Raw genomic sequence first — 26731 nt, 5'->3', positions numbered from 1 at the left:
AACACGTCTCTAGCCAAAAAAAAAATTTGCTAAAAATTGGAGATCCCACCGAGCCCTGGAAAGTGCTCTGATACCACTTATTATGCTCTTAACCTGCAAAATAATACCCAGATACAGAATATGCGCAGAAAAGATACCCAGAACACAGAATATGCGAAGAAAAGATACCCAGAACACAGAATAGCAATGAATTTATTATTCAAAGAGCAATGTTCACATGCCTCTTCGAGGGGGCAACCTCCAATAGAGCAGAGCTCGATTACAAAATAAGACACGATGCTCCTCGCAGGGAGTCTCTATCCTTTATATATGCCTCATACATGCAATACCACGGGCCAATACCGTGGGTTTTATTAATACCATCTATCTAATACTATGGCCCATTTGCAACTAACTGTGGTCCCGTCATTAATTGCGGGTTAACCACTTACAAATATTAATATGGGCTTTATTGACTCTTGACTATGACGTGATCCCATGACATAAATAAGGGGGTTAGGGTGGGACCCTAACAGTGAGATATGCAATCAACATCCAAAAGAGCAAGAAGATTTGACTAGGAAATCTCCGGAAAGATATGAAGACTCTGTTGAAAGTCTGAAAAAGACAAAGGCCCTTGACAATTGATATCTTTGGAAGATGAGTCAATATGTGTGCAAGATGTTGATACCTACAAGAAGATGTCATGATGAAGAGCCATCTCATAAGGTATGATTTGATTTAATATGATGTTTTGATTTCTTGAATAATATTTGGATAATGCAGGGCTACTCAAACAAGAGTTGTAAATACAAGTACAACTAGCATTCATGTGGTAGATGGAAGAAGCATGATGAGAAAGAAGTAGTCATATAACAAAGGTTCCAGATATGAAGAAGGCCACTTTCCATGAAGAAAGGAATGACATGATGAACCAAGGACAAAAGTGATCAATGGTTGTTGCCCTACAAGGAAGCATCTCAACTGATTTTCATGACATCAAGGAGAGAAGTTGATCAAGCAGCTGAAGGACCCACGAAGAATAAGTTGTTGATAGAAGAGTCCCTAGCTAAGAGGGAGTTCTGACATATCCCTAATTAAGAGGGAGCCTGGATTGAGTCACTCCTGATTAAAAGGGAGTGATAGATGTCTTTTTCCATTTCATGTGTCATGCACTAGACCAGGACTAATAGTCATAAGTCTTAGTGAAGGCCATGAATGGAAATGTAGACACATGGTAGACACAACATTCTTGTCTTCACCTGGGAAGAAAGAATGGAGGATTGGGTAATCATCTAACATTTGATGCTCTTTGAGGATGGGTAGGGCATCCAAGAAAAGAGTAGGCAAGAGGACAGATATTCTTTGAGAGTTGGGAACCCAAGATAAGAATAGTCCTAGAAGGTCATACTCAGTGAACACTTGGGTGGGTATGTACCTTGGGAGACAATGATGAAGGTTTCTATAATCATTGGTCTCGCCAACATTGTGCTTTGATCTAATGAGTGATAGAGTTGTCAGTCAAGGCCTTGTTGTGAAAACAACGTTGGTTACTATGGTGGTATACAAATAAGTTACCAATTTGATTCTTCCTATGAGAAATTCTTCAAATTGAGAATGACCAAGTACCATTATGAATACCTCCCAAGTTGAGGGAGTGCTGAAGAAAGTATAACTAGGTTCGGTCTTCATAACAACTTGTAATTATGATTTTATGTAAAGAAGAAACAAATATATTTATTGTATTCCTTGCATCATGGGTTTCATGAGCAAGAAGTGTTTTTCATAGGTCAAATACTTCTTCTTGATGTCTTTCAAGATTTGTCATCTTGTCATAAATATATAATTCAGAGTCTATGAAGTGTTGTTCACTTGTAAGAGCCCTCCAGAATAGACAAGAACATTCATCCTCACAAAATATATATATGCTCAAACTTCATGTCGGCTTCAATAAATGGAGACACAACCTTTGGAGAACGTCATGTATATATATATATATATGACATGTCGGCAAAGCAAAAATGACACGTCGGTTCATAAGGACAAGGTGGCTTAAATGTATGACCCAACAAATGTAAATAGGAGCCTGTGCCTTCGCATTTACACAGTAGACGGACCCGAAATATGTCTGAAATTTTGGATGGTTACAGGACAAAAAAATGCAAAATATACACAGAAATGTTCTAGACATACTCTCATAGTTTCTCGGTGATCTAGGAAGCATTAGAAGATAGGTTGTTACAGTGACAATAGTGCGGATTAGTTTGGGTGATATTACAGTAATATTCTCCTCGTTGTCTCAGGATTATACTCACTAGAATGCAGATGGACAGTGGGGCTCAGTAATGCTTGATGATCGCAGGTGTTGTAGTAATATGAGCAGTGATGCAAAATGTTACATGATGAAGGAATGATGAGGCCAAAGTTCAGGGATAGATCACAACGTTGAAATGTTGCAGTGATCATGTTTTGGTGCCATGAAGAAATTGAAGAATCAAGAGAAGAAGGACGATTGTGTCTTGGTCTAGGAATGGAAATATAGGTCAAGGGTCTTGGTGTTCGTCTTCGTCAATTGGAATCTCTATAAGAAGAATTTGTGTGAGTTTTCCTCTCAAAGTGTGAGAGGTTTTGGCCCTGGCAGAAAGCCAATATCTTGTGTTCTTCTCTCTTTCGTTTTGGTAACTATTTGATGAATTGAAAAGAAACACTCTAATAATAACAAGTGAAGAATTATGCTATTAAGAAAAGTTGAAAACACCTCACAAATAGTTATCATGACTAGAAGAATCTCAATTGCCCTAGATTTTTCAACAAAAAATACAAGTTGCTTGACATCATTTGGAGGCACCATCATCACGTCTTCTTTTCATCTAACTGGTTTGTACAAGTCTAAAATTGCAAAGTCGGGTTCGCATGTGTGAATGAGAGAGACACTTTTTTGTTGACCAAGTCTGACTTTTGTTTTGGGTTGTTTGACTTGCGTTGACTTGAGGAGATTTGACTTTCACTTGACTTGTCTTTTACCTATTTTGGAAGGTCGAGTTGATCACTGCTTTGATCGATATTGTCTGGGCATCTTGACCAAGCGTTGATTGTTTTTCTGAGCTAGGGTTTTTGCAGGTCAAAGTTTGATTTTGACCAGATTTTATGGGCCGATTTTTAGGACAATTTTGACCGTCTATTATTGAAGGAAGGAAGTCGGATCCTTTGACTATTTGACCGAATACTTAGAAGTAGAATTGACTGTTGTCCAGGTCTGGTTAGGGTTGGGTTGACTGCTATTGACTTTGACCAAAAATTGTAGATTTGACTTTTGACCAGATTTGACTATATTGTTCATATTGGATTGGATATTGGATAGTTGACTTGGTTGGTCAAGGCTTTGACCCTTTGACTCATTTTTTATGTACTTGGACTATATATCTCTATGTTGAACATTTGATGACAATCTAATAGAAAAAGAATTTGGAAAGGGTTTTCCCCCTTGTAGGGTGTTTCCCTGGTCATTGACCAAATCTCTATCTCTATTGTTCTTGGTTGTCTATATTGTGCATATGGTTTTATGTTCTATCTACAATTGCTTACTGTCATTGGGTGATTGAAAATATATTAGATAATTTAATGTTCCCATTGACTTCATCTTATAATCCATTGTTGGAGCACCAACGACCAAGATTAAATCCTAATCAATGGATAAAATCATCTTGGATTCGATCCGTGTGAGTTTCTAGATGATTCACACCTTGACTTAATTAATTCTAATTAATTAACCATATTACTTAAGTTTAGACTTAGGAAATATTTAAAAAACTGGTTAATAATATAATTAAGCCATTTCTAGGTGGAATTTCCAAAAACGATTTTTGGGTTTTGGAGATCTCGTGTATTCTAGCCTCTCCACCAAATTTCGTGGCTAGAACACATATGATGCTATAGAAACTAACACTCCCTCTTAGTGAGGATCGTGTTCTCTCTCTAGTGCTACACATCCTACCACAACACCTGTCTTTGTATCACCTCTGTCACGTTGTTGATGTTTGGTTGTTGTTGCCCACCAACTACTATGCATCTTTGATGTTGCATATGTGTTGTTGTTGACACTGCTATATTGCTTCCAACTCTGCATCTGCACTACAACTCCCTCTCATCTGTTGTTGTTGTAAATACAACTACTACAATTTAGAAGCATCCAAAATACTGAATCAATTGTGTTCAGTATGATGCATCTATCTCCCCAATCCTGATTGCTACTAGCATCTACATTGTCACTGAAGAATTTGTGTTGTTGCCAACTCTTCACTGAGCCACTCGTGTTGTTGTCAACATTGCACTGCGCTCCTCATAATCTGACTGCTACTAGTCTGCAATTGTCACTCAAGTACTGACTGCCTCAACTGCTACTGATCCATATTGCTACTGAATATTGTGGGATTTCATAGCCATGTAATGATCCATGAGGTGGACTCCTCAAGGACCCTTCCCAAATTTGTAGCTCTTTGGGGCTACAACTCCAAGTCACCCCACCTCACTCCTGGATGTATGGTTGCCAACATCACGAAGTCTTCCTCCAACCTGGAGGACAACTTATCGATCTCAGCTGATGCCTACTAGTATTGCTCCTCTGACTTGTCCGAGGACATTGTGTGTTGTAGTGACCAAGCTCACCACATCTGAAGCACTTGACCTTTGACAGATCCTTATTCTGAGGACACTGTGTGTTGTAGTGACCGAGCTCACCACATCTGAAGCACTTGACCTTTGACAGGTCCTTCTTCTTCCTTCTTTGTTCCCCCTGCCCTTGACTAGGACCCTTTGATGTGAGGGCCACATTTTCCTCCTCCTTCACCACCTTCGATCCGCTGCTACTGCTGCCACTGATGGAGCTCTTTAACAAAGCTCACCTCAACTCCTCCTACTGCAAGTCTGACCACATCCTGTCCCATTTTGGTAGCTTGTCTCTGCCCAATATACTTTGGACAAAAACTTGCCACTCCTCAGAGACACTGTTCAGTGCCAATCTCACTAGCTCTGTTGGTTGAGGTGTTGCCCCAACAACTGCAAGATGGTCTCGAACCTCCTGAATCCTAGTGAGGAAGGGATATATGCCTTCCCCTTCTACATCTCGATGCATCTCAGCTTTTCTTCCAGGAACATCTTATGTTGCTCGAAAGTGCCCTAATATAGCTTTGAGAAAGCATCCCACATCTCTTTGGTGGTATCCTTGTCAGCTATGTGTGAGACTATATGGTCTCAGACTCCATCCAATATCAACCACTTCGCCTTTTCCATTTCGTTCATGTATTCTTTTAGTTGATCTGCATCCTGGGGAACTGCCACAACATTGTCTATGTAGAGCTTCAAGCCATATTCATCCAACGGGAAGGACATCATGGCCTTCCAGATGACATAATTGGAGGAACCCTCCAACCTGTACTGATCTCTAAGTCTAGTTGTGGCCATCTCGAAAAATTGTCGAAAACTCCCTCTTTCCCTTTGTTTGGCTGCTTCTCTACTACTTGCACTGCCTTCTGGAATGCACAAATCTGCTAACTTCTACTACCAATCTTCCTAGAAAAAACCAAACTTTTGAGATTCGAAGTTCCCTGAGAGAATTTTTCCCTTTGTTTTGTATGCTCTTCTCTTCCACCCAACGTTGGTTCTATTGCTACAAAACCCTATGCATTCAACCAAGGAATCTTCTCAGCGAAAATCTGAGTTGTCGCTACTCCCTCTAATTGCTAGAATCACAATCCTGGGCTATTCGACTTTTTTGCAACCCTACAACTGAAAATCGAATTTTCTACCCAGCAATTTGGCGTGTCTGTCTGAGCATTGTGCTGCCTCTAGGAATTTCGGATTGCTGCTCCTTCTGAACAATGAAATTCCCTTCTTTGCTTCTAAACTTCCCAATCGATCACTTACGCTTTGAAACCATGTGAAAATTCCAAAACTAAAATCTTATTGCAGCAACTGGAATTTATTTTTCTAATTGTTAATTATTTAACAATTTATCTGCTACGGAAAATATCAAATAAATCACACCGCAACCCTCACAAGTAAAATAGTGTGGAAATAATAGCACTGGACACTGAGAAATTACTAGAACACACACACAAACAATAAAAATGACACTATTATTTTTGGAGAAATGTCCACAGAAAAACCCAATGTGGGAAAATCGGTGCAACAGTTGAGGGTTTTATTATTATGCAGTAGTGAGAAAATATGAGTAAAATAATCTGGATACTGAATCTGGCAATCCTACAAAGAAAAATATTGACAAAATTCTAGTGAGGAATTTTCCTTACCCCACAAGAAAAACTGGACTCTGACTGCAACTCCAACTGAGCCATCCAAGCTGCCTTTGAGTTGGCCTACGTAACCCTAGCGCAGTATCTGCCACGCTCAGCCTTAATCAGCTGCTCCTGAATCCGTCTTGTCTACCACAGGATGAGAAATTGTCTCTTCGGCTTTTCTAGAACGCTTTACCAGCCTTTGGAACTAAACCTCATCTTCTCTCCAGCAAAATCGAATTGCCCTCTAGAGGCTTATGTGCAGCCCCTGCGTCAGCCTCACTGTGGTACTTCTACCTCTCATCAAATGCACTCGATGGATCTGGAAAACTTCCTCTAGCCTCATTGTCCCTACCCCTCACTCTCTACTTCGATCTCTGGCGCTCTGGCAACTATTGTTGCTCTCTAGAAATCGATCTGCCAAGGAAACCAAACTTCTAGTGTGTCTTCTCCAAGTGTCCATCGACTTCCTCTTATAATCCATTGTTGGTGCACCAACGGCCAAGATTAAATCTTAATCAATGGCTAAGATCATCTTGGAGTCGATTTATGTGAGTTTCTAGATGATTCACACCTTGATTTAATTAATTTTGATTAATTAACCATATTCCCTAAGTTTAGACTCAGGAAATATTTAAAAATTGGTTAATAATATAATTAAGCTATTTCTAGGTGGAATTTCCATAAAAGATTTCTGAGTTTTGGAGATCTCATGTATTCTGTCCTCTCCACCAAATTTCGCGACTAGAACACATCCGTTGCTACAAAAACTAACAAGTTTCAGCCATAAAATGGCATTATAAACCCTAGATCTTAGGTCTCTAGTTGAAGGTCTTGCCCTTTTTGTTGATTAATCATTCAAACATTTTTCTTTGGGATGTTATATGACATTGTTTGGCTTATCATTGAAAACCTACAAATAACTTAAAGTATCCATGTAATTGGTCTAAGAACATAGTACTTGAAATTTGGCAAAGATTACTTAGGCCTCATTACCACACAATCTAGCGGGGCCTAGAGAGGGAAACCCTAAAGGATGGAAAGCTAGACTATGTGATAACAAACTTTCACCAATTGGACAAGTCCCGGCAAGATAAATAATCACCTTTGATAGATTTTCTAGGGTTAATGATACAAGGTGATGAGATACGACCTCTTAATGTAAGCTCTATATGATAGTAGGGCAATTCACAAAGGCTTTCACTCCCTTTAGGCGACCTAGAAGAAACTCGCACGAGACCTAGGGTTTTGTAAATTAGCATGGAAAAGCTACTCCAGGGACAAAGCGAAGAGAAGAAAGGGCTTCTTACAATTTATTGCGATGAACACTAAGCTCATAAAATCCTCAAAGAAGTCCCCAAGTCAAAAAAATACAAACTAGGGTTTCCCTTCTAGGGCACACCTAGGGCAAGAGTTTTTATGGATGAAAATTCGAGAGATGATTCCCTAACTTTGAGGTCTTGTAGATAAGACCCTAAGCTTGAGGACTATGCTCTCTAAATCCACCAACTCCCACTCTAATGAATTTCACTCTATGCCCTAGCCTAGCCATCCAAGAAGAGGGGACCGAAATTTTAGGAGAAATTATGGAGAGAGTGTGATCACCAATTGGCTTGGGCTAGTGCCTTCTCCCTTAGGCTAATGGAGTCTTAGATACTTTAGATTGGCCAAATTTGTCTTCAAGGAGGCTAGAAGTTGATGCCCTAGCTGTTAGGAAATGTAAAGTGGCAATAATTATAACTTATTTTCTTCAACCTTGATACTTGCTTGTGAAACTTAGTTATCTTGTTTATGTTCTTTAGTTAAATCTTTTCATCAAACAATATCAAGAAACATCAACAATAAAAGAGGACACAGATATAAGCTCTCATACAGGGCAAAAACCCTCCAAGGGGAAAACCCGAAAACTCTTCTCTTCTTAGAATTTTCTTCAAAGATACAGTGACCTAGTCCCTAGACCAAATCCTTCTATTAGTACCAAATCCTTCTTCAACCTTGATACTTGCTTGTGAAACTTAGTTATCTTGTTTATGTTCTTTAGTTAAATCTTTTCATCAAACAATATCAAGAAACATCAACAATAAAAGAGGACACCAATATAGGCTCTCATATAGGGCAAAAACCCTCCAAGGGGAAAACCGGAAAACTCTTCTCTTCTTAGAATTTTCTTCAAAGATACAGTGACCTAGTCCCTAGACCAAATCCTTCTCTCAGTACCAAGGCAGCCCTTTCCTCAAGACCTTCCCTTAAACTGTGTCTTCATTGCAACTTCGTCATGCCAACAACTGCCCATCTACTTGACCCAACAACTTCATCCTCCCAGCAACTGTTGCATAAACCCTAATTTATCTTCCTTTAGAGACCTTCTTGGAGCAAAACATCTCTCCCCAAGGTCAACAAGGTCAAGAGAAGGATTTCGCTCTATCCTGCAACTTGTTCCTACAATTATGCTTCCCAACAACAACTTCTCTCCCCAGCAATTCAAACCTGCAACTTTGGTCTCTTTTTGGCTGCAGAAACCCTAGCTTCTTTGCACGTGTGAGAGACATAGAGCCCATAAAAAAACAAATTTCATCCTCTTAGCTTATCCTAGGCTTTCACTCTCCTTTTCATAGCTTCCCAGCTACATATCGAACTTTTTCCTTGATAGATTGAACTTGCTAGTTAGTGTGTCAAAATGAGGTCGAATTGCTTCCTTTTATAGCCTTCTCAAGGGGTTGAATTGCCTCCTTTAGGCTAACTTGAGGGTCCCATGGCTGACTTGTACTCTTGGAGATTCCAGGATTTTTTAGACTCGAAAATAATTCCTTTTACAATTACAAATTGTCTGGAAGGGTCTAATAAACATGATGTTGACTCCTTCGGCTCATGACAATAAATCCTAAGACCTAACAAACCTAGAAACATGAAGAACGTGATTTTACCTAAAAGACCATCAATAATGAGCATGAAACCCATGCTTTGATAATGATATTTTTTCTTTTCTTTTTCTTGTTTGTTACATAGGATACATATTGAAATGAGTACAACAATTATGAAGACCGAAACTAGTTACATTTATCAACACTCCCTCTTAACTAGGGAGGTATTCATAATTGTACAACCAGTACAACATCACATCTCAAATTGAAGAGTTCTCAAGAAGAGTCGGATTAATAAGCCATATTGTAAGCATCATCATTATGACCAGCATTGTCCTTGAGGCCTAACTGGACAAGTTCTTCTTTAATTCAAAAGCATTATGTTGGGAGGCTTTATGGTGATATCACACTACCTCTCTAAGGTACATACCCCATCTGTATGTCCATAAGGTATGTTTTTAGGACTATTCTTATCTTGGATCTCCACACCTGAGTCCTCAAAGAATATTGGTCCTCTTCGACCACTCTTCTCTTGGATTCTTGTCCTATCTTCAAAGAGTGTCGGTCCCCAAGACTACTACCTCTCTTGGATTCAAACCCTCAAGGAGTATTGGTCCCCTTTCCTTTTTAGATGGTATGCCCTCAAGGAAACCATAGATTCTTGTCCAATATTTTGTCATTCTCTCTTCATCAATTGAAGAATAGAATGCATGTGTGATATCAAAAATTACTCCCTCTCAAATCGAGAGGACATCCTTATTCTCCTTGAATCTTGAGAATAGATCCTTGCTCCTTATTCATGGAGACTCCTTTTGCTCCCTCTCAAAACCAGAGGAGATTATGGACTTCCTTCCAATAATGGAAGCCAACACCACAAGCCTTATATCTTGTCTTCCTCCGAGTACCAACTACCAATTTTCATAGCTACATGGCTCCCTCTTTCCTTTGCATCTCTTGCATCGAGCCTACTTCTTTTCGAGGTATCATGGAACCATCTCCACTCTTCGTTCTTGTGACAGGATCCAGGTCATCTTTCTTTCTCATCACTTTCCATATTTGACATGAAGGCATTGTATTGAGCCTTCCAAACTTCTATCTGATCGTGGCTTCCTCATGAAAGTGATCTTCCTTGACCTTCAAGTTATCTTCTCGCACTGCTACCTTCCAAGATGAACACATCTTGACTTCATAGTTGCCAAGTGCCAGATATTGAGCTTCCCTCAATACTTTTCATCCATACAATTGACTTGGCCTCAACTAACATCATGTATTCCTACACCATTCTACCATGCAGCGAAACTATATGTTAACCAGATAACCAAACCAAAATGAAATAGACTTACCTTACCATGATGACCTTCTCATTCTATCAACATCCTTATCTACCATCTCCAATTGATCTTTCACTCTTGCATCAAAGTTCCCAAGGATCAAACTTGATTACCAAGTTTTTCTTTTGGAGATTATACTAGATTTTAATCAATATCATATACAAATTCTAGAGAAAGTCCTAATTTCTTTATAGTAAGTCAAATCTTATTCCATCATCATAAACACTTAAGCATAACATTCATCACCAACTTTCTTTCACCATATATATATATATATATATATATATATATCCAAAGCTAAACATTCACTCTTATGCTTTCATCCAATCATCTAACTATCCAAAAAGTTCATGAGCCATTGCAACCTTTCATCCCTTTTTATGAACATGTTTCCAAATTACATAGAATACATACTATTTCTGTCATAATGTTTTTCATAAGGACTCTTAATATAATGGTCCTTCTTGGATCACAATGATCGCCTTAAGCAAGATGACCACCCTTAACATAGTGTTAGATAATATATGGATGAATAATATGCAAAATGGTCTAACATTCTATCCTACATGATTTCTACCAAGCAACATAATCATATAAGTTCAGGACATGCTACTATCATATGCTTTTATCCTATGATGTTTATGCAAAACATTTAATTAAAAAGAAAAACATCCATAAAGAACCTAGAAGTCAGTGAACCTTCTTTCAGTAGTAAAGATCCTTCACTTCTTCCTTCTTTGCCTTCTTCTCAGGTTCTCCCACAAGTTCGGCCACATGAACTTCACTCATGTTCCTCCTCTTATTGTTTTGTTGATTTGGACAATCCCTCTTATAATGTCCAAATTTTTGACACTTGAAGCATTGAACCTTGGACATATTTTTCTTCTTGGACTTGCCAATTTTTCCCTTCTTCATCTTCTTGTCTCGGGTTAGAAAGGCTTGAGACTGCTCATCAAATCCAATGTCATCCTTGACCTTGATCCTTGATTCTTCCATTATGCATTGTGCCCACAACTCATCAAAGGGAGTTGCTCCATTCTGGTGGCAATGCATTTAGAACACATATGGTCACCTTTGAATCAGTGATTGGCTCTCCAAGTCCTTGTAAATGATCCCTTAACTGAGAGACTCTCATGAGGAAGGATGCCATATCCTCATCCTTCGATTTCTTCATTATATATAGCGTGTTTCGCAAAGACATATTTTGACCTATTGTACTTACAGAGTACAAATTCACTAGCTTGTTGTACATGGCCTTAGAAGTCTTCAAATTTGCTACAAAAGGAACAAGAGAATCCTTGATTTATTCCACTATGATCCTTTGAGCTCTTACTTCCCCTTTCTTGTACTTTGCTAGTTCTTGTGTCTTGTCTTTCCCAGGTTCAGTAATTTCTCTGGTAACATATCCCATTACATCTTGTTCTATGAGTATCAAGTCAATCCTCTTCTTCCATTATAGATAGTTTACTGCCCCAATGAGCTTGTTTCTCTCCTTGCAGAAAGAACTTACATGACTTGAAGATTCAGCCATTATAAGATAGTACAATACTTACTTGAATAGTATCTCCAACCCTCATGATGTATTCAAGACCTTTAGAGAGTTCTTGGTAATGCCCTAGGATTCCTCCATGAATAGCTTCCAGGATTGATGCCTTCTAAGTAGACTTCCTTTTGCGAGATCAACACCCTTCTTGCGAGATTGATGTAGTTCTTGATCTTCTTCAATGTAGAAACCCTATATTATAAGGTATTTTATCAACAAGTCTTTTACCATGTCCCTTCAAGATACAATATTCTTCTTTTAAGTGTTGAGAGCTTCTTGATTAACAATTATTTCTAATGTCCTTCCGGTTTCCTTCCTTGCTTACCTTAGCTCTGATACCATGTTAGAAAATGTAAAGTGGCAGCGATTATAACGTATTTTCTTCAACCTTGATACTTGCCTGTGAAACTTAGTTATCGTGTTTACGTTCTTTAGTTAGATCTTTTCACCAAACAATATCAAGAAACACAACAATAAAAGAGGACACGAATATAGGCTCTCAACCGAGGCAAAACCCCTCTAAGGGGTAAACCTAGAAACTCTTCTCTTCTTGGAATCTGCTTCAAATGAGATACAGTGACCCAGTCCCTAGACCAAATCCTTGCCCCAATACCAATTCAACCCTTTCCTCAAGACCTTCCCTTACACTGCTTCTTCTTTGCAACCTCATCTTGCCAGCAATTGCCCAGCTACTTGACCTAGCAACTTCGTCCTCCCAACAACTTTGTCCCAGCAACTGTTGCAGAAACCCTAATCTGTCTTCCTTTAGAGACCTTCCTAGAGAAAAACAGCGCTCCCCAAGGTCAACAAGGTCAAGAGAAGGATTTCGCTCTATCTTGCAACTTGTTCCTGCAATTCTGCTTCCCAAGAATAACTTCGCTCCCCAACAATTCAAACCTGCAACTTCGCCCTCTTTCTCACTGCAGAAACCCTAACTTCTTCGCACGTGTGAGAGAGATAGAACCCAAAACAACAAATTTCATCCTCCCAGCTTCTCCTAGACTTTTGCTATCCTTTTCCCAGCTTCTCCTAGACTTTTGCTATCCTTTTCCCAGCTTCCCAACTACAGATCGAACGTTTTCCTTGATAGATCGAACTTGTTAGTGAGTGTCCAAATGAGATCGAACTACATCATTTTATAGCCTTCTCAATGGGTCGAATTCCCTCCTTTAGGCCGACTTGAGGATCCCAGTGCCAACTTGTATTCTTAGAGATTTCAAGGCTTTCTAGACTCGAAAATAATTCTTTTGACAATTACAAATTTCCTGGAAGGATCTAATAAACATGATGTTGACTCCTTTGACTCATGAAAATAAATCCTAAGACCTAACAAACCCTAGAAGCACGAAGCACATGTTTTTACCTAAAAGACCATCAATAATGAGCATGAAACCCATGCTTTGATAATAGTAATTTTTCTTTCATTTTCTTCTTTGTTACATAGGATACATATTGAAATGAGTACAACAATTATGAAGACCAAAACTAGTTACATTTCTCAACACTAGCTACCAACCTTCAATAATTACCTACTATTAGAATATGAAATTTCATGAAGAAAAATAACATTTCATCACTAGGAAAATTCATTGCATGTTATATCATAACATATGCAAGAGCCAACCAAATAGCTTCCAAAATTTTCTTCAACAAAATTAGGGCACAACATCATTTACTTTAGTTGCAGCAATTACATACATTAGACATATTTCAAAGAAATATTTCATCAACAAGAGAACTTACAAGATAATCATGCAATATATTCATCCATATTCAAGAAGTAGCTTCAAGACAAGATCAAAAATCAACTCCAAACATCAAAGTGCAACAAAGATACTCCAAAAGTTCTCCAAAGAAAAAGTGTGAATTAGCCAAGAAGGCTGAAAATCCCAGGTATGATGATGATCCAATACAAATGAGACTTAGTTCTATTTATATATGTCTCACTAAGTTGAATTATTAGCCTAAGGGCCCCTAACATTATAAAAATGTGCAAAATACAATCCTTGGTCATAAGTCGGCCAAGTAGCTTTAACGAATTATGAATTAGCCATCCAAATGCCAGTTGGATTGATGATGTCATGTTGATGTAGGGTCAGAATCTAGGGCAATGTAGGTTAATAAGATTCTTTTGGTCATGATAATTGTTTGTGAGGTGTTTTTAACTTTTCTTATTAGCACAAACTTCACTTTTTATTATTAGATAGTGTCTTCTCAATTCATCAAATAGTTACCAAAACAAAAGAGACAAGAACACGAGATGTTGGCTTTCTGCCAGGGCCAAAACCTCTCACTCTTTGAGAGGAAAACCTGCACAAATTCTTCTTATAGAGATTCCAATTGACGAATACCAAGACCAAGACCCTTGACCTAATAGCCACTCCAAGACCAAGACACCAATCCTCTTCTTTGTCATTGTTGAGATCATCATCATTGCTACTGAAGTCATCACTGCTGCAACACCGAGATCATCACTACTACACCACTGAGATCATTATTATTGCACCCTCACCAAGATCTTCACTATAACAACGAGATCTAAGATATATATATATGAGAGTTGCACTTAGATTCACCGAGATAATGATCTTCGCCATCAAGGTCATGACTGTATCTATACTGAGATCATAATTACATCTATGCCGAGATTATGACTGCTTCTGGGCTATATGTCGAGATAGAATGTGTCATTATGAGATCATTGAGATCCTCCTCATCACAAGTATGTCAAGACTGTAAGGAGACAGGTTCGAGCCTCACTGTGAGAACACCGAGATCCTTTTCATCATAGATATGCCAAGACTGCTAGGAGACAGGTCTGAGCTCTTTTCTGTGATATCCACCGAGATTGTGACAGTGTTCTTCCCTGCACCGAGATCTTCCCTGCACCGATACTATAATTACCCACGAAGTTACAGGGGTACCTGAGATTTTGTACTCTACTGTGCCCATCCGAAAGTTACAGAGGATCTGAGTTCTTTTTTCTTTCAATGGTGACCCTAGCCGCATATATATAGTGGTATGTCTCTACATTTGCGCCGACATGACATGTTGAACATGTGTGTCTCTATAGGTGAGCCGACATGACTTCTTTAGCTATTTTTGGAGGTTGGCTTCTTCCAAAGGGATCGTGCTTGTCTTTGGAGGGCTTCTTGACATTTTTATAGACTTGTATACATTTAAACATAGGCTCACAAAGAGCATCTTCATACATGACATTGACTCCTTCACTTAAAATAAATCCTAAGGCTCTCAATGGGAGGCACTAACAAATAAACCTCTTGCTCATGAAACCCATGCAGCAAGGCATATAAAAACAAATTTATTTCTTTCAATTCATCATTTGCAAAGATCATGTCACTATGAAGACCGAACCTAGTTACACTTTCTTCAATTGTTGGAGGGCCATGTTGAGTCCTCTAGGTGCCAAGATGTGAGAGTAAGCTCCATAAATCACAAACTAGGGGATGGCCCCTAATTCCCCATGCAAGTCATCATGTGGGGCCCCAAAGTGGGTTTGGGGCACAAATGTTAATCTCATGGTTCTCTTGAAGATAGAATAGCCTATATAATGCTCCAAATAAGGGTTGTGATGATGGTGCTTGCCCTCCCATGCCTCAACAGTGAGACAAACCTCCTCTAGGCCTCAAATCCGATACCACTCCATATGGTACGCTGGTTGGACACACTGGTCTAAATGCATCATCTCGTGAATAATGTGGGGCAATAAACAAAATGTTGAAGGTGTTGAGGTTGCCCATGGTGTGAAATAATGCTGTGCACACGATGGGAGTCCCATGGCTCTCAACGTATCCTCTATGGTGTCAATATGATCCTCTGGTGGGCTTGGACCCTAATTAAGTTGCCCATCCCATGATGAAACCACCTTCCAATTACATATAATATCCAATATGTCTCCTCACCTTCAGGTACAATAATTCATTAGTGCATCTATGTGAAACAAGTTTATTAATCAAGGGCACAGTGAGACTTCATATGGGGTTTCCCTTCCAAATTTGGGGATTTGAGCTCGAAGTAGTGTTACCTCCCTAGGTAGGAGTGGTTAATAAACAACCCTATTAAGTGTTCCCAACCCCTAAGGGGAAAGACAGGTCCAAGGTAAATCCTTCAATTAATAGGGTCCATGTAAATAATGATGACATGTTTGGGAACACATGGGTCTCAAGGCAAAATGCCATGGGTACAAGGGTGACAATGATGAGGAAAGTCCACATATTGGGCATAAAGATGGAGGGAGCAATCTTGAATACATGAGTTACTCCAAACTTTGTTTTTCCACCCTTCTTTATTTTCCTTTTGTCTTTTCCTATTTTTTCTGTGTGTTACTACTCAGGGCTCCAAGAAATGAGAGCATGTTGTGTATGATGTAAGCAGTGATTACCCCCTTAAGGTGGGGTAGTTCATTGCCCACGAGGGGTTGGATGTGTATGGGTTCCTTAATGATGTGTGGACAATCCAGGGCCCTAGGAACTAGGGTGATGGCCATAATGATAAGGGGTTGAGCTCATGTATGGCTTTTGCCCACGTGCTATTATAATGTCCTGACCATCTTTTGCATTTTATAATATTCTTTTCTTTTTTTCTTCTTTGTGGCCATTATAAGCTTTTAACTTTCTTTTAGCTGCATCAACCTCTAGGGAAACGTTTCCAAACCCAACACAGACATATGGACAAGGGGAGGGGATGTGTCAATGCCTTGTGGACCTAATGATCATATGGACCCAGAGAGGGAAGACGATGAAATAAAGCTTGTAATGTGTAGAGGGGAGTGAAAAAAGTGGAATGAGAAAACGGGACCACGCTACCAAAATTGGAGTTTCCAAAGTAGTACTCTTCCTAAAGCTATAGGCCAATATGGGAGATCCCACGGGACTAGGGTTGAGGATTAACCCCCATTTAAGGTGAGAGACAAGACCCCGGTCAAAACCCTTCCTTGGTTCAGGTCACCCAATCATCCATGCCCAAAATGCCTAATGAAAAACAAGCATAAGCAGTTGATTACACAATGAAAAACGTACCTTCTTGGTTGGATTTCCCACCTTCGAACATATGCTCTTGTCAAATGGGTGAGGGGACATAAGACTAATTCAGGGAGCAGAGATCAAATGGCACAATACCTCGGCTACATCGATGGCTATCAAGGGTTGTTGGTTGTCGACTAAAAAAAATGTCAAGGAGAAAAATTCTCCTATGGGGTCACCCACTTTTGGTGGATAACAAGCCTTCTAGGCTTCTCCAGTACTATATTCCAATCTTTGAGCCTCTTCCAATCATCTTAAGCCATTTTCATTGAATATCCCTTAGGTTATCATTTAGGGAAGCTTCCCTGGTGGTTGAATACCACTAAATAGCAAGAGAAAGGTTGTTGAGGGGAAAGTGGCAACCAATCTCTTGTTGTGCTAAAGTTTGGTTTTGCCTAGTGGGCCTTTACACTAGGCTTGCTAGATTTTGTGGCAACATGCCTAACAAGTTATTTGCCCTTGATGTTTTTCCTCATTAGGTTCATTAACCAAGTGTGCTTGTAGATATGTTTTGTGATACTCTTGGCATGCCCAATCCACTTTGCTTATGTCCTCAAGCATGAGGTCTATACAATGTGCAGCACATGGGGTCCAAAATTTTGTCCTATATTTGGATTATAGTATCTTTCCAACAAGAACATTGTTTGAGGCATTTTCTGTGATGACCTACACGACATTTTGCTCCACTGCCATCCTAACCATCTCATGCAAAATCCCAAATAACAAGTTAGTATCTTTCACCCTGTCATATGCATCAACTAACTTCAAAAAATGGTTCTTTAAGGGCATGAGACAAGGAAATTTATGATAGTACAATTATTTCCATCAGTCCATCCATCTCACATGATGGAACAATATTTTGGTCCATGATTCCTTAAACTCCTTCAAACATTTATGGACAAAACCTCTTTTTGGAAAAGAGATCTCCTCAAATCATCCATATTAGGGCCTTTGAAGCCCTTTCCTACTTCAACAACAGAGTCCCACATAGCTTAGTAATAAGGGAAGCGGGCAACATTGAAGGGGATATGTACATCATACCACCATCTAGCAATGTATTCAAAAGCAACTTCTTTGCAATGTTGCTTCCAATGGGTGTCTAAGGTGGGTTGAGTTAGACTTGGTTGAGGCTGATAGACACTAGCAAAGGCACTGTTGGAGAAAGTCGTAAAATAACTCTTAATATTCCTCTTCTTTTTAGGTTAACTATAAGACTCCGGAGGGGGAGGAACATAATGGAAGGGGTCATGGGCATTGGTGGAAAGGATAGAGGAAGAGTTTTGAACTTTAAAAGAAGAGGCAACATTGGTGGAAGGCGTGAAATAGCTCTTAATTTTCCTCTCCTTTTTAGGTTAATTGTAAGACTCAAGAGGGGGAGGAACATAATGGAAGGGGTCATGGACATTGGTCATAGGGATAGAGGAAGAGTCTTGAAGTTTAAAATCACCAATACCACTAGCATGTTCTCCTATAATTTGTGCAAGTTGCCTCTTCCTTGCAACTTCTTTTATTACCTTTTCCCTAGCCTTCTCAACTTCATATTTTTAAAACTTTTGAAGCATTTCAGCTCTAATATGCCTTATCACTTCCTTTGGTGCACCACATGGGGTCATATGGCCTCTTACACTAGCTAAGTGTTGTTTCAAACTATAAATACACCCCTACTGCTAACCCCCGCACCCCACTAGGACCAATTAAGTGTGGCAATATTTGCAAATAATTTGGCAGTCAATAACATCACATTGATTCCATGCAGCATCTTTGGATCTTGGGGCCATGGATGAGAGAATATAAATGGAAAAAAATATGTAATTTGAAAGTTGGGGGGAAGCAAAAAATTACAATGCAAACTCTATCTTAAATTTAAGAACAAAGAGGGGAAGATTTTAACTTGTAATAGAAAAAAATAGGGACAACATTCAGATCTGTGATGTCAGAGGGGGGAACAACATACCTAGGAATGAAAAGATGGGTTGTAGCATCCTCCCAAAGATGCCAACTCCATTAAACAACTTCAAACTAGCTCCAAATTATTTCCAAGATGCCAAACCAACTCCACCCTTGCTACTGCGAGAACGTTAGTCATAAACTCAACACTGTTGTAGAACTTAGCAAGCTCACAATAAGAGGTGTGAGGCAAATAGGATGGAAGCGTTCTCTTTATAGCAAATTAGGAGGGTTTAGGGAGAGATATTTCCCTTTATTAATTAAAAACGGCCTAGAAAATGTTTTGAGGTCTGCATGTGTGGGATCTATGTTCCCTGTATCAACCCGACTACTTCATATTGGGACTGGTCAATTAGGGTCGTTTTGGTACCAAACCAATACAAACCAGCCCTCCAATCCAGTTTATTAGCTAATTAGGTTATGTGCCTATCCAATCAACCGGTTTGACTGGTTCCAATTCGCACTGTTGAATTTTGTAGCTATGGTCGGTCTTCATAATTAATATTTTAGCCCTTGAAATATATATAATAAAAATGTAAGACATGTTCTTCATGTCATTTTATTTTAGTCCTTGAAATGATTAATATAAAACATGTTCTTCATGTCAGATTCAAAAGAGAAATTTTGAATTTTTGGCTCCTAACTTGTCAAATCGGCCCTCCTTCAAGTCAAGTTTGCCACAGTGAAGAGACAACCATTTAGGTCAACCAAAACACTATATATAAGGCACTCGACCTCCTCCTTCAAACACAATTCGATCTCTCACAAGACAAGACATCTTTTGGGCATCCAAGCAAAGGAAAAGAAGGACAAAGACATCTCAAGTATCTTTTCTATCTCTCATTGATTTCGCACGTGTAGTTCTCTCTCCTGCAGTTTAGCACATGCAAGTTTCTGGGCATATTTTGGGCAGTCAATCAAACTTCTGGACAGCAGGTCTGAATTTTCTGGGCAGCAGGGCTGAGTTTATGAGCAGATTCTGGGAGGCCGAATTTCAGCCTAGGAAGATCAGATAGGGCCGAGTTTGTTGGGCAGAAGATTGACTTGACAAGAGGGAAGTTTGACCAAGTTTGACCATAGCATTTTTGGTCAGTTTGACCATCATATTTGACTAGCAGAATTAGGTGTATCTCTTGTTGAACTAAAGAATTTCTCTAAGGAAAAGGTTGCTAGGTTTTTTTTCCCCAAGTGGATTTTCCTAGGGTAAACCTTGTGTTATCTTTGTGCATCATGATCTCTAATATCCTTGTACATTTATGGTTAAATTTCTGAAGTGTAATTGCTTAATGATAAAACTGGAAGTGCTAAAAGAATATCTACGTCATTAGAAGTAATTATCAGTTTTCCAGACATTAGTGTTTGTATCTATTGCACTTGAAAAATCAACATGGACCAGGCCAGTTTTTAAAACATTGGTTTTGATAAGGGCAATGACTGAGTATCTTGTTGTGACGTGATCAAGGAATGAGTTAGTTATATCCTCAGTAGTGTTCAGATGTTAAGTTTTCTGAAAGCTGTGGTATCACCAAACCACTTCTTGGCGATTTTCAGACGACAACCACAAGCAAGCGTACAAGGCACATGGATCACTTCAAGGAAACCCAAATTACTTCAGATATATAAATAAATGCATATGTAAATTTCACATCATTGTATTTCTTTGACATGGATTCTAGTATGTGTGTAAGGTTAAATAAAGAATGCATAACAGAAGGATTCTAATCACACTTTGATATCAGAAACTATTGAAATACATAATTTTATTATTCACAAGATGACATTCTCACTGTATCAACCATATCCCATAAAAAACCCCTTGAGCTGCCCAAGTGTGATGGGCTTTTTAGAAATCATCATTAAACAACTTCCCTTGCTATGTGTTCTGATGCTCCTATGCCTGCCGAAGTCGACAACTGATTTTTGAAAATTCCATAATGAGCCTCTAAAACCATATTTTATAACTTCTTAGTCATCATAAAGATTGCAACACGCCGACTTCTGTACTCTGGGTGCCAAATCCTTTGCTCAATGTACCCAACAATGAAGCTTTTCAATGCACATTCCAAAAAGTACTCAAGCACAACATCTGCCACAACACAAAATCAAGATACAAAAATAAGTCGAGCTGTGCTAGAGCAAGTGTACAAAATGTAGAAAAACAATTATACAATAACAGAAATTATTATTAACTAACGAATCCCTAGCTATCTAGTAGATTCAGAAAATTCTGTTTATATGATGTGAAAATAGTGCAAAAGTAGAACATCCAATGGTCATATTTCATAAGACTATTTCGCAGTTGAACCTACTTATTTAATTCCTCAAAGGATATGTAAGTTTGGGGTTAAATGAATAGTGTTCAGTTTAGATTAATTTTAGCATTACAAAAACATTGCCCGTGAATCTCATTATAATCTTAAAATTTTATTTGGCATGACTTTGGACATTAGTATCAAACGTTACTAAGAGACGTCTATTCTCAATAACAATTCGAGGGTCAAGAAATAATATAAAGTTTAGATTAACTGTACTATTGTATAAGCAACCCCATGGATCACATCATAAATATATTCTCATCTTTCAATGAAAATTCTAATTGTGGCATCGCTTGGTGTTGATAAAACAATGTTTATATCTGATAGTGGTGCAACCAGGCATCAGATCCTAAGAGTAGTTGGCCTTGAGGTATATTGTCAATAATCAACGTTTTGGAAGTAACATTTTGGAATGTACAATGATGTACATTAATACATGCTTTTAAGTTCTGAGACTCTGATCTACTTTGTTCTATGTCCATAATAGCCTTTGTAAATGTCATATCCTATTCTACATTCAATGTAAAGAATTTCACATTACGATCAGCACATAGACAACAAACTATTCTCCAGCAGAACTAGATTACCATGGCCCTTGTTCAAATTTAGACAACACATTATTCAGATTCTCCAAGAACTAGAATAGTGTGGCCCTCGTTCAAATTTTGTTACTTCAAAAATTAAAATTTACTCCACAAGTATATCTCCTATAAGCAAAGTTGCAATACAAGAATAAAATTTGATATCAGAGCAAAACAGCAGTGTAAAAAACAGTAGCGTACCCAACTCAACCCAGGAAAACTAACAGTGAATCAGCTGTCCTTTCCTTGGCTTATCCTAGAGGAAAGTCTGTCAAGCCACATCGGGTTTGAGAACATGCACAAGGATTAATGTGCATGGATAAGACTGAGCACGTCTGGGAGTTATTTTGTTAATTTTAGGTATGTTCTATGCTTAGAGCAATTTATTTCAATTTTCACAATTAGCTCGATATCTTTTCCAGATTAGCAATCACATCAGCATTAAAGTAAACTACAGATAGAACATAAACATGAATTGCAGAAGACAAGCCAAGACAAGAGGACACAAGATGTGGCACTAGCCAGGGACCAGTGTTGCGGGGGAGTGCCCCCCCCCCCCCGATCCTGCTCCCAACCCGTGCTCCAGGTGGGAGTGACTCGGGAGCTCACTCCCGTTAAAAAAATTTGCGCTCCCTGCCATTTTGAGGAGTGAATAAGGGAGCGTCACTCCCGAAGCAACTAAAACGACGGACGAGAGCGAATGGCGCGGAGAACCAAAAAAAAAAAAACTGGCAAAAAAAAATCGGTTTTTTTGTTATAAATTGAGGGAGGGAGGGTAGGAGAGTTTCATTATCATTGTGAATTTGTGAGAGTGAGAGTGAGAGCTCAATTGAGATTGAGAAAGGGAGATTGAGAGAGGGTGAGAGTGAGGACTCAAGAGCAAGGAGAGAGTGAGAGAGAGCAAGGTGCCAAGGAGAAAGCAAGGAGCAAGGAGAGAGTGGGGAGAGAGCAAGGAGCATGGGGAGATTGAAGAGCTTGCAAGGGGAGATTGGACGCCAAAGAGGTAGGCTCGCCGCTCTACAATATTGAATAGAATGTCTAGCAATTTTTTTTTAATGTTTATTAAATTATTCCTAATTTCTAAATAAATAAATAAATTTTTCTCTATTTCCCATGGGCCATTCCCATTCCCATTCCATTTTTTTTAATTTTGCAGATTCAAAACTTCAAAAATCAAATTTCAAACATCATGGTTATATTTCTTGGCATTTTCTTCTTCATGGTTCCTTTTTTGGTTATTATGGTGCTGGAGAGTAGAAAAAGGAGGGTTGAAATTGAAAATGAAGAAGGGGGACATACTGGATTTGACGAAAACCCTGGTGAGGAGGAGCTGGAGGAGAGTGAACATCAGTCAGCTCAAAAAAGTAAACAAGACCAAACCCCATTGTGGAAATATGTTAACAGGCCTGAAGCAGGGAAAGGGGGTGGAACCACTAAATTTCATTGCCCCCATTGCAACAATAATTACACAAGTTCATACACCCGTGCCAGAAAACACCTCTGCGGGAAAATGCCATGGGATGGAGATAAACAAATAGGAATCAAAACTTGTACAGGTGTGTCAGCAGCAGATAGAGCCAAACACATAAGGGAAGAGGAGGAAGCCCAATACAAATCTCAAAATCAATGGGTTTCTTTGAACCAAGCTCATAATCACATGCACAAAGAACTCCTTCAGGATCCTCCCAAGGCAGTGAATATGGAGGCACAGGGTCACCAGGTTTAAGGCGTAGAACCATATCAGATTTCCTTGATGAAGGGTGTAGGAATGATGTGGATTCAAAAGTTTACAGGTTTCTTTATGCATGTGGGATACCATTCAATGTTCTTCGCTCACCTTATTGGCACGAAATGGTTTCTGCCATAAATGATGCCCCTAAAGGATACAAGAGCCCTGGGTATGACAAGGCAAGAACCGTTGGACTTGATCATAAAAAAGCAAAAATATCACATTCTTTGAATAGAATGACAAGTTCTTGGACTGACCATGGGGTGTCCATTGTATCTAATGGATGGACAAATGTAAAAGGCAAGCCATTGATAAGTGTTCTTGCTGTGTCCGTTAGTGGTGCCATCTTTCTTTCAACATATGATTACTCAGACAAGTTCAAGACCGCCATCAACATTGCAAAACCATTACTTGAAACAATTGACCGTATTGGGCCATACAATGTCATCCAAGTCATCACGATAATGCTCCTAATTGTAAGGCAGCGGGAGCAATTATTGAGGATAAATACCCCAACATATTTTGGTATGGGTGTTTGGTTCACACAATGAACCTTTTGATGCATGATATTGTTAAGAACAAAAACAAACATTACAAATGGATTGGTGATTTGTACAAGAAAGGCAAACAAATGATATAATTTATTACAAATCATAGCAATACCCATGGCCTTTTCCGCAGTCACTCAAGACTGGAGTTGTTGAAGATTGCGAGGACTAGATTTGGTAGCTATTACCTCACCTTCAGGCGCCTTTTGAAGGTAAGAGAGTCATTGGCTAGCATGGTATCAATTCCACACTGGCAGGTATTAAAGGAAAGGGCTACAAATGCAGCTGACAGGCAAGGTTTTGAACAGGAGGAGGAGGTCGCTCTTAATGGTATGTTTTGGGCACGTGTGAGGCAAGTTTTGGATTTCACCAAGCCCATTTATCACATGATTCGGTTTGCAGATACAGATAAACCAGTGATTGGCGAGGTGTATGCGCAGATGCATACCATGTTGGGGCAAATAAAAGATATTGTTCATAACAATGATCCCAACTTGTACAAACTGATTCACGATTGTTGTGTGTACGGTGAGATAAACTTAATGTTCCACTACATTGCTTGGTGTATATCCTTACGCCAAAATACTACTCTACATCTTTGTTGGGCCAACCTGCACCAGGGGGTGGGGTTAGGACCAAACCCCATACGGATTTCACCAAGCCCATTTATCACATGATTCGGTTTGCAGATACAAATAAACCAGTGATTGGCGAGGTGTATGAGCAGATGGATACCATGTTGAGGCAAATAAAAGATATTGTTCATAACAATGATCCCAACTTGTACAAACTGATTCACGATTGTGTGTGTGTACGGTGGGATAAACTTAATGTTCCACTACATTGCTTGGCGTATATCCTTACGCCAAAATACTACTCTACATCTTGGTTGGGCCAACCTGCACCAGGGGGTGGGGTTAGGACCAAACCCCATATAGATGAAGAGGTATCTAAAGGATATTTGGAAGCATTAGAAAAGTTGATACTTGACAGGGAGGAATGTGCTAGTGTGCGTCTTGAAATAGGCAGATACTTCAGTTGCACTGGTTTGTTTGGTACCTTTCATGCAATGGAAGATAGAGACAGATTTGATGCTCTCACATGGTGGGAATCATATGGCGGCCATGGACTTTTGCCAAAATTGGCAAAAAAAGTTTTCTCACAGGTTGTAAAAACTTCTTCTGCAGAGAGGTGTTGGAGCACCTACAGCTTCATACATAATGTGAAAAGAAACAGACTCAATGAAAACTGCGCAGAAAGCTTGGTTTATGTGCACTACAACTTGAGGTTGTTGAGTCATTACTGTGATCGGGCTTATGAGGATCCAACATATAAAATTTGGGACAACCACCCAGAGGATGATAATGTGGAAGATGGCACTATACATCTTAAAGAACTAGAAGAGGAACTTATAAGAGAGGAAGATGAAGCAACAACCATGCCACTTCCACCATCCAGTAGCAGTGCTCGAGTTCTGAGTCTTGTTCCTTTGTTGCCGCTTCCTCCATCTACACCCTCACGTGGAGGGCATGTGCCTTCTAGTTCTGGTCGTTGGTCTGTGCGGGAGACTCCTAGAAGACCACCACGACCTGCTCATACATTAGACACTTCTCGTGGCAATAGATTTATAGTTTACTTGTCTTTTCTAGTTTCTATTAGTTTTCATAACTATTGAGTCTTGACTCTTTCATATCATAATGATATTTTTTGTAAACAATATATGACTGTGACAATTTAAGTTTGAAGTTTGAAGTTGGCAATTATAACTCATTGGTAATGATTCTGAATTATGAATATGATGCTTCGTGAAAGTTGTTTCATTTCATTTCATAATTCATTTTATAACATTTCATTTCATGTTAGATACTACTTGTAATGGTTAAACTTAGCTTACAAGAACAACTTTGGTGATCAAATGATGATAAATGTTATATATTGAATTTTCAATTTTGAAAGCTTGAAGTTGAAACTTTAAGATTGATGAATCATGATTCACGAGACTCAATATGTTGTAATATGTATGTTTAATGTTACTAACTTGTGGACGTGGTTGATGAAGATTATAACTTCTAGATGATTGATGTTATATGGTTCAATGATCAATCAATGTTTTTTATGTTTTTTATATCTAATTCATCATTCTACATGTTTTTGTTGACATATATGTATCAAAATATAAAAAATACATATATTATATAAAAATCGCTCTGGGATTCGCTCCCAAACCGGGAGATTTTGAAAATGTCGCTCCCGCTCCGAAGTAACACTGCCAGGGACAAAACCCAATGTGGGGAAACCCTTGATCAATTCTTCTTATATGCTCTTCAATAGTTCAACAGAGGGGGGGAGAGAGAGAGAGAGATAGTACATTTACAATAGAAGTCAACACCTTGACTTATCTAGATAAGAGCAGAGATCGTCTCTAAGAAGATGATACATGAGATCAGTTGAAGACATGCTACTTCAACTGATTCTCCAAGGTGACTCCTTCAGCTATCATCGTGTTGCATCATGCTGCACCTCACCGTGCTGCACATTGCTGCACCCGTCATCACAATGTTG

At 39.0% G+C, this 26731-nt stretch overlaps 1 protein-coding gene across 3 annotated transcripts in view; it reads right to left on the bottom strand.

Moving 5' to 3' along the window:
- Positions 1-20586: 20586 nt before the first annotated feature.
- The window catches only part of LOC149208003 (S-adenosyl-L-methionine-dependent methyltransferases superfamily protein), an 88947-nt gene continuing 82802 nt past the window's right edge, over positions 20587-26731 (bottom strand). For all 3 annotated transcript variants that reach the window (XM_089395902.1, XM_089395901.1, XM_089395903.1), the window contains one exon: positions 20587-21082. In XM_089395902.1, coding sequence (XP_089252028.1) covers positions 20952-21082 — 131 coding nt within the window. In that variant the 3' untranslated portion in view covers positions 20587-20951. The remainder of the gene's footprint in view (positions 21083-26731) is intronic.

This window comes from Pinus tabuliformis, chromosome 1_2 (genome assembly GCF_031772625.1).
Source record: "Pinus tabuliformis cultivar Carrire ecotype Pingquan chromosome 1_2, CPIR1, whole genome shotgun sequence".
NCBI lineage: Eukaryota > Viridiplantae > Streptophyta > Pinopsida > Pinales > Pinaceae > Pinus > Pinus tabuliformis.
This window is presented reverse-complemented; position numbering and strand designations above follow the sequence as displayed.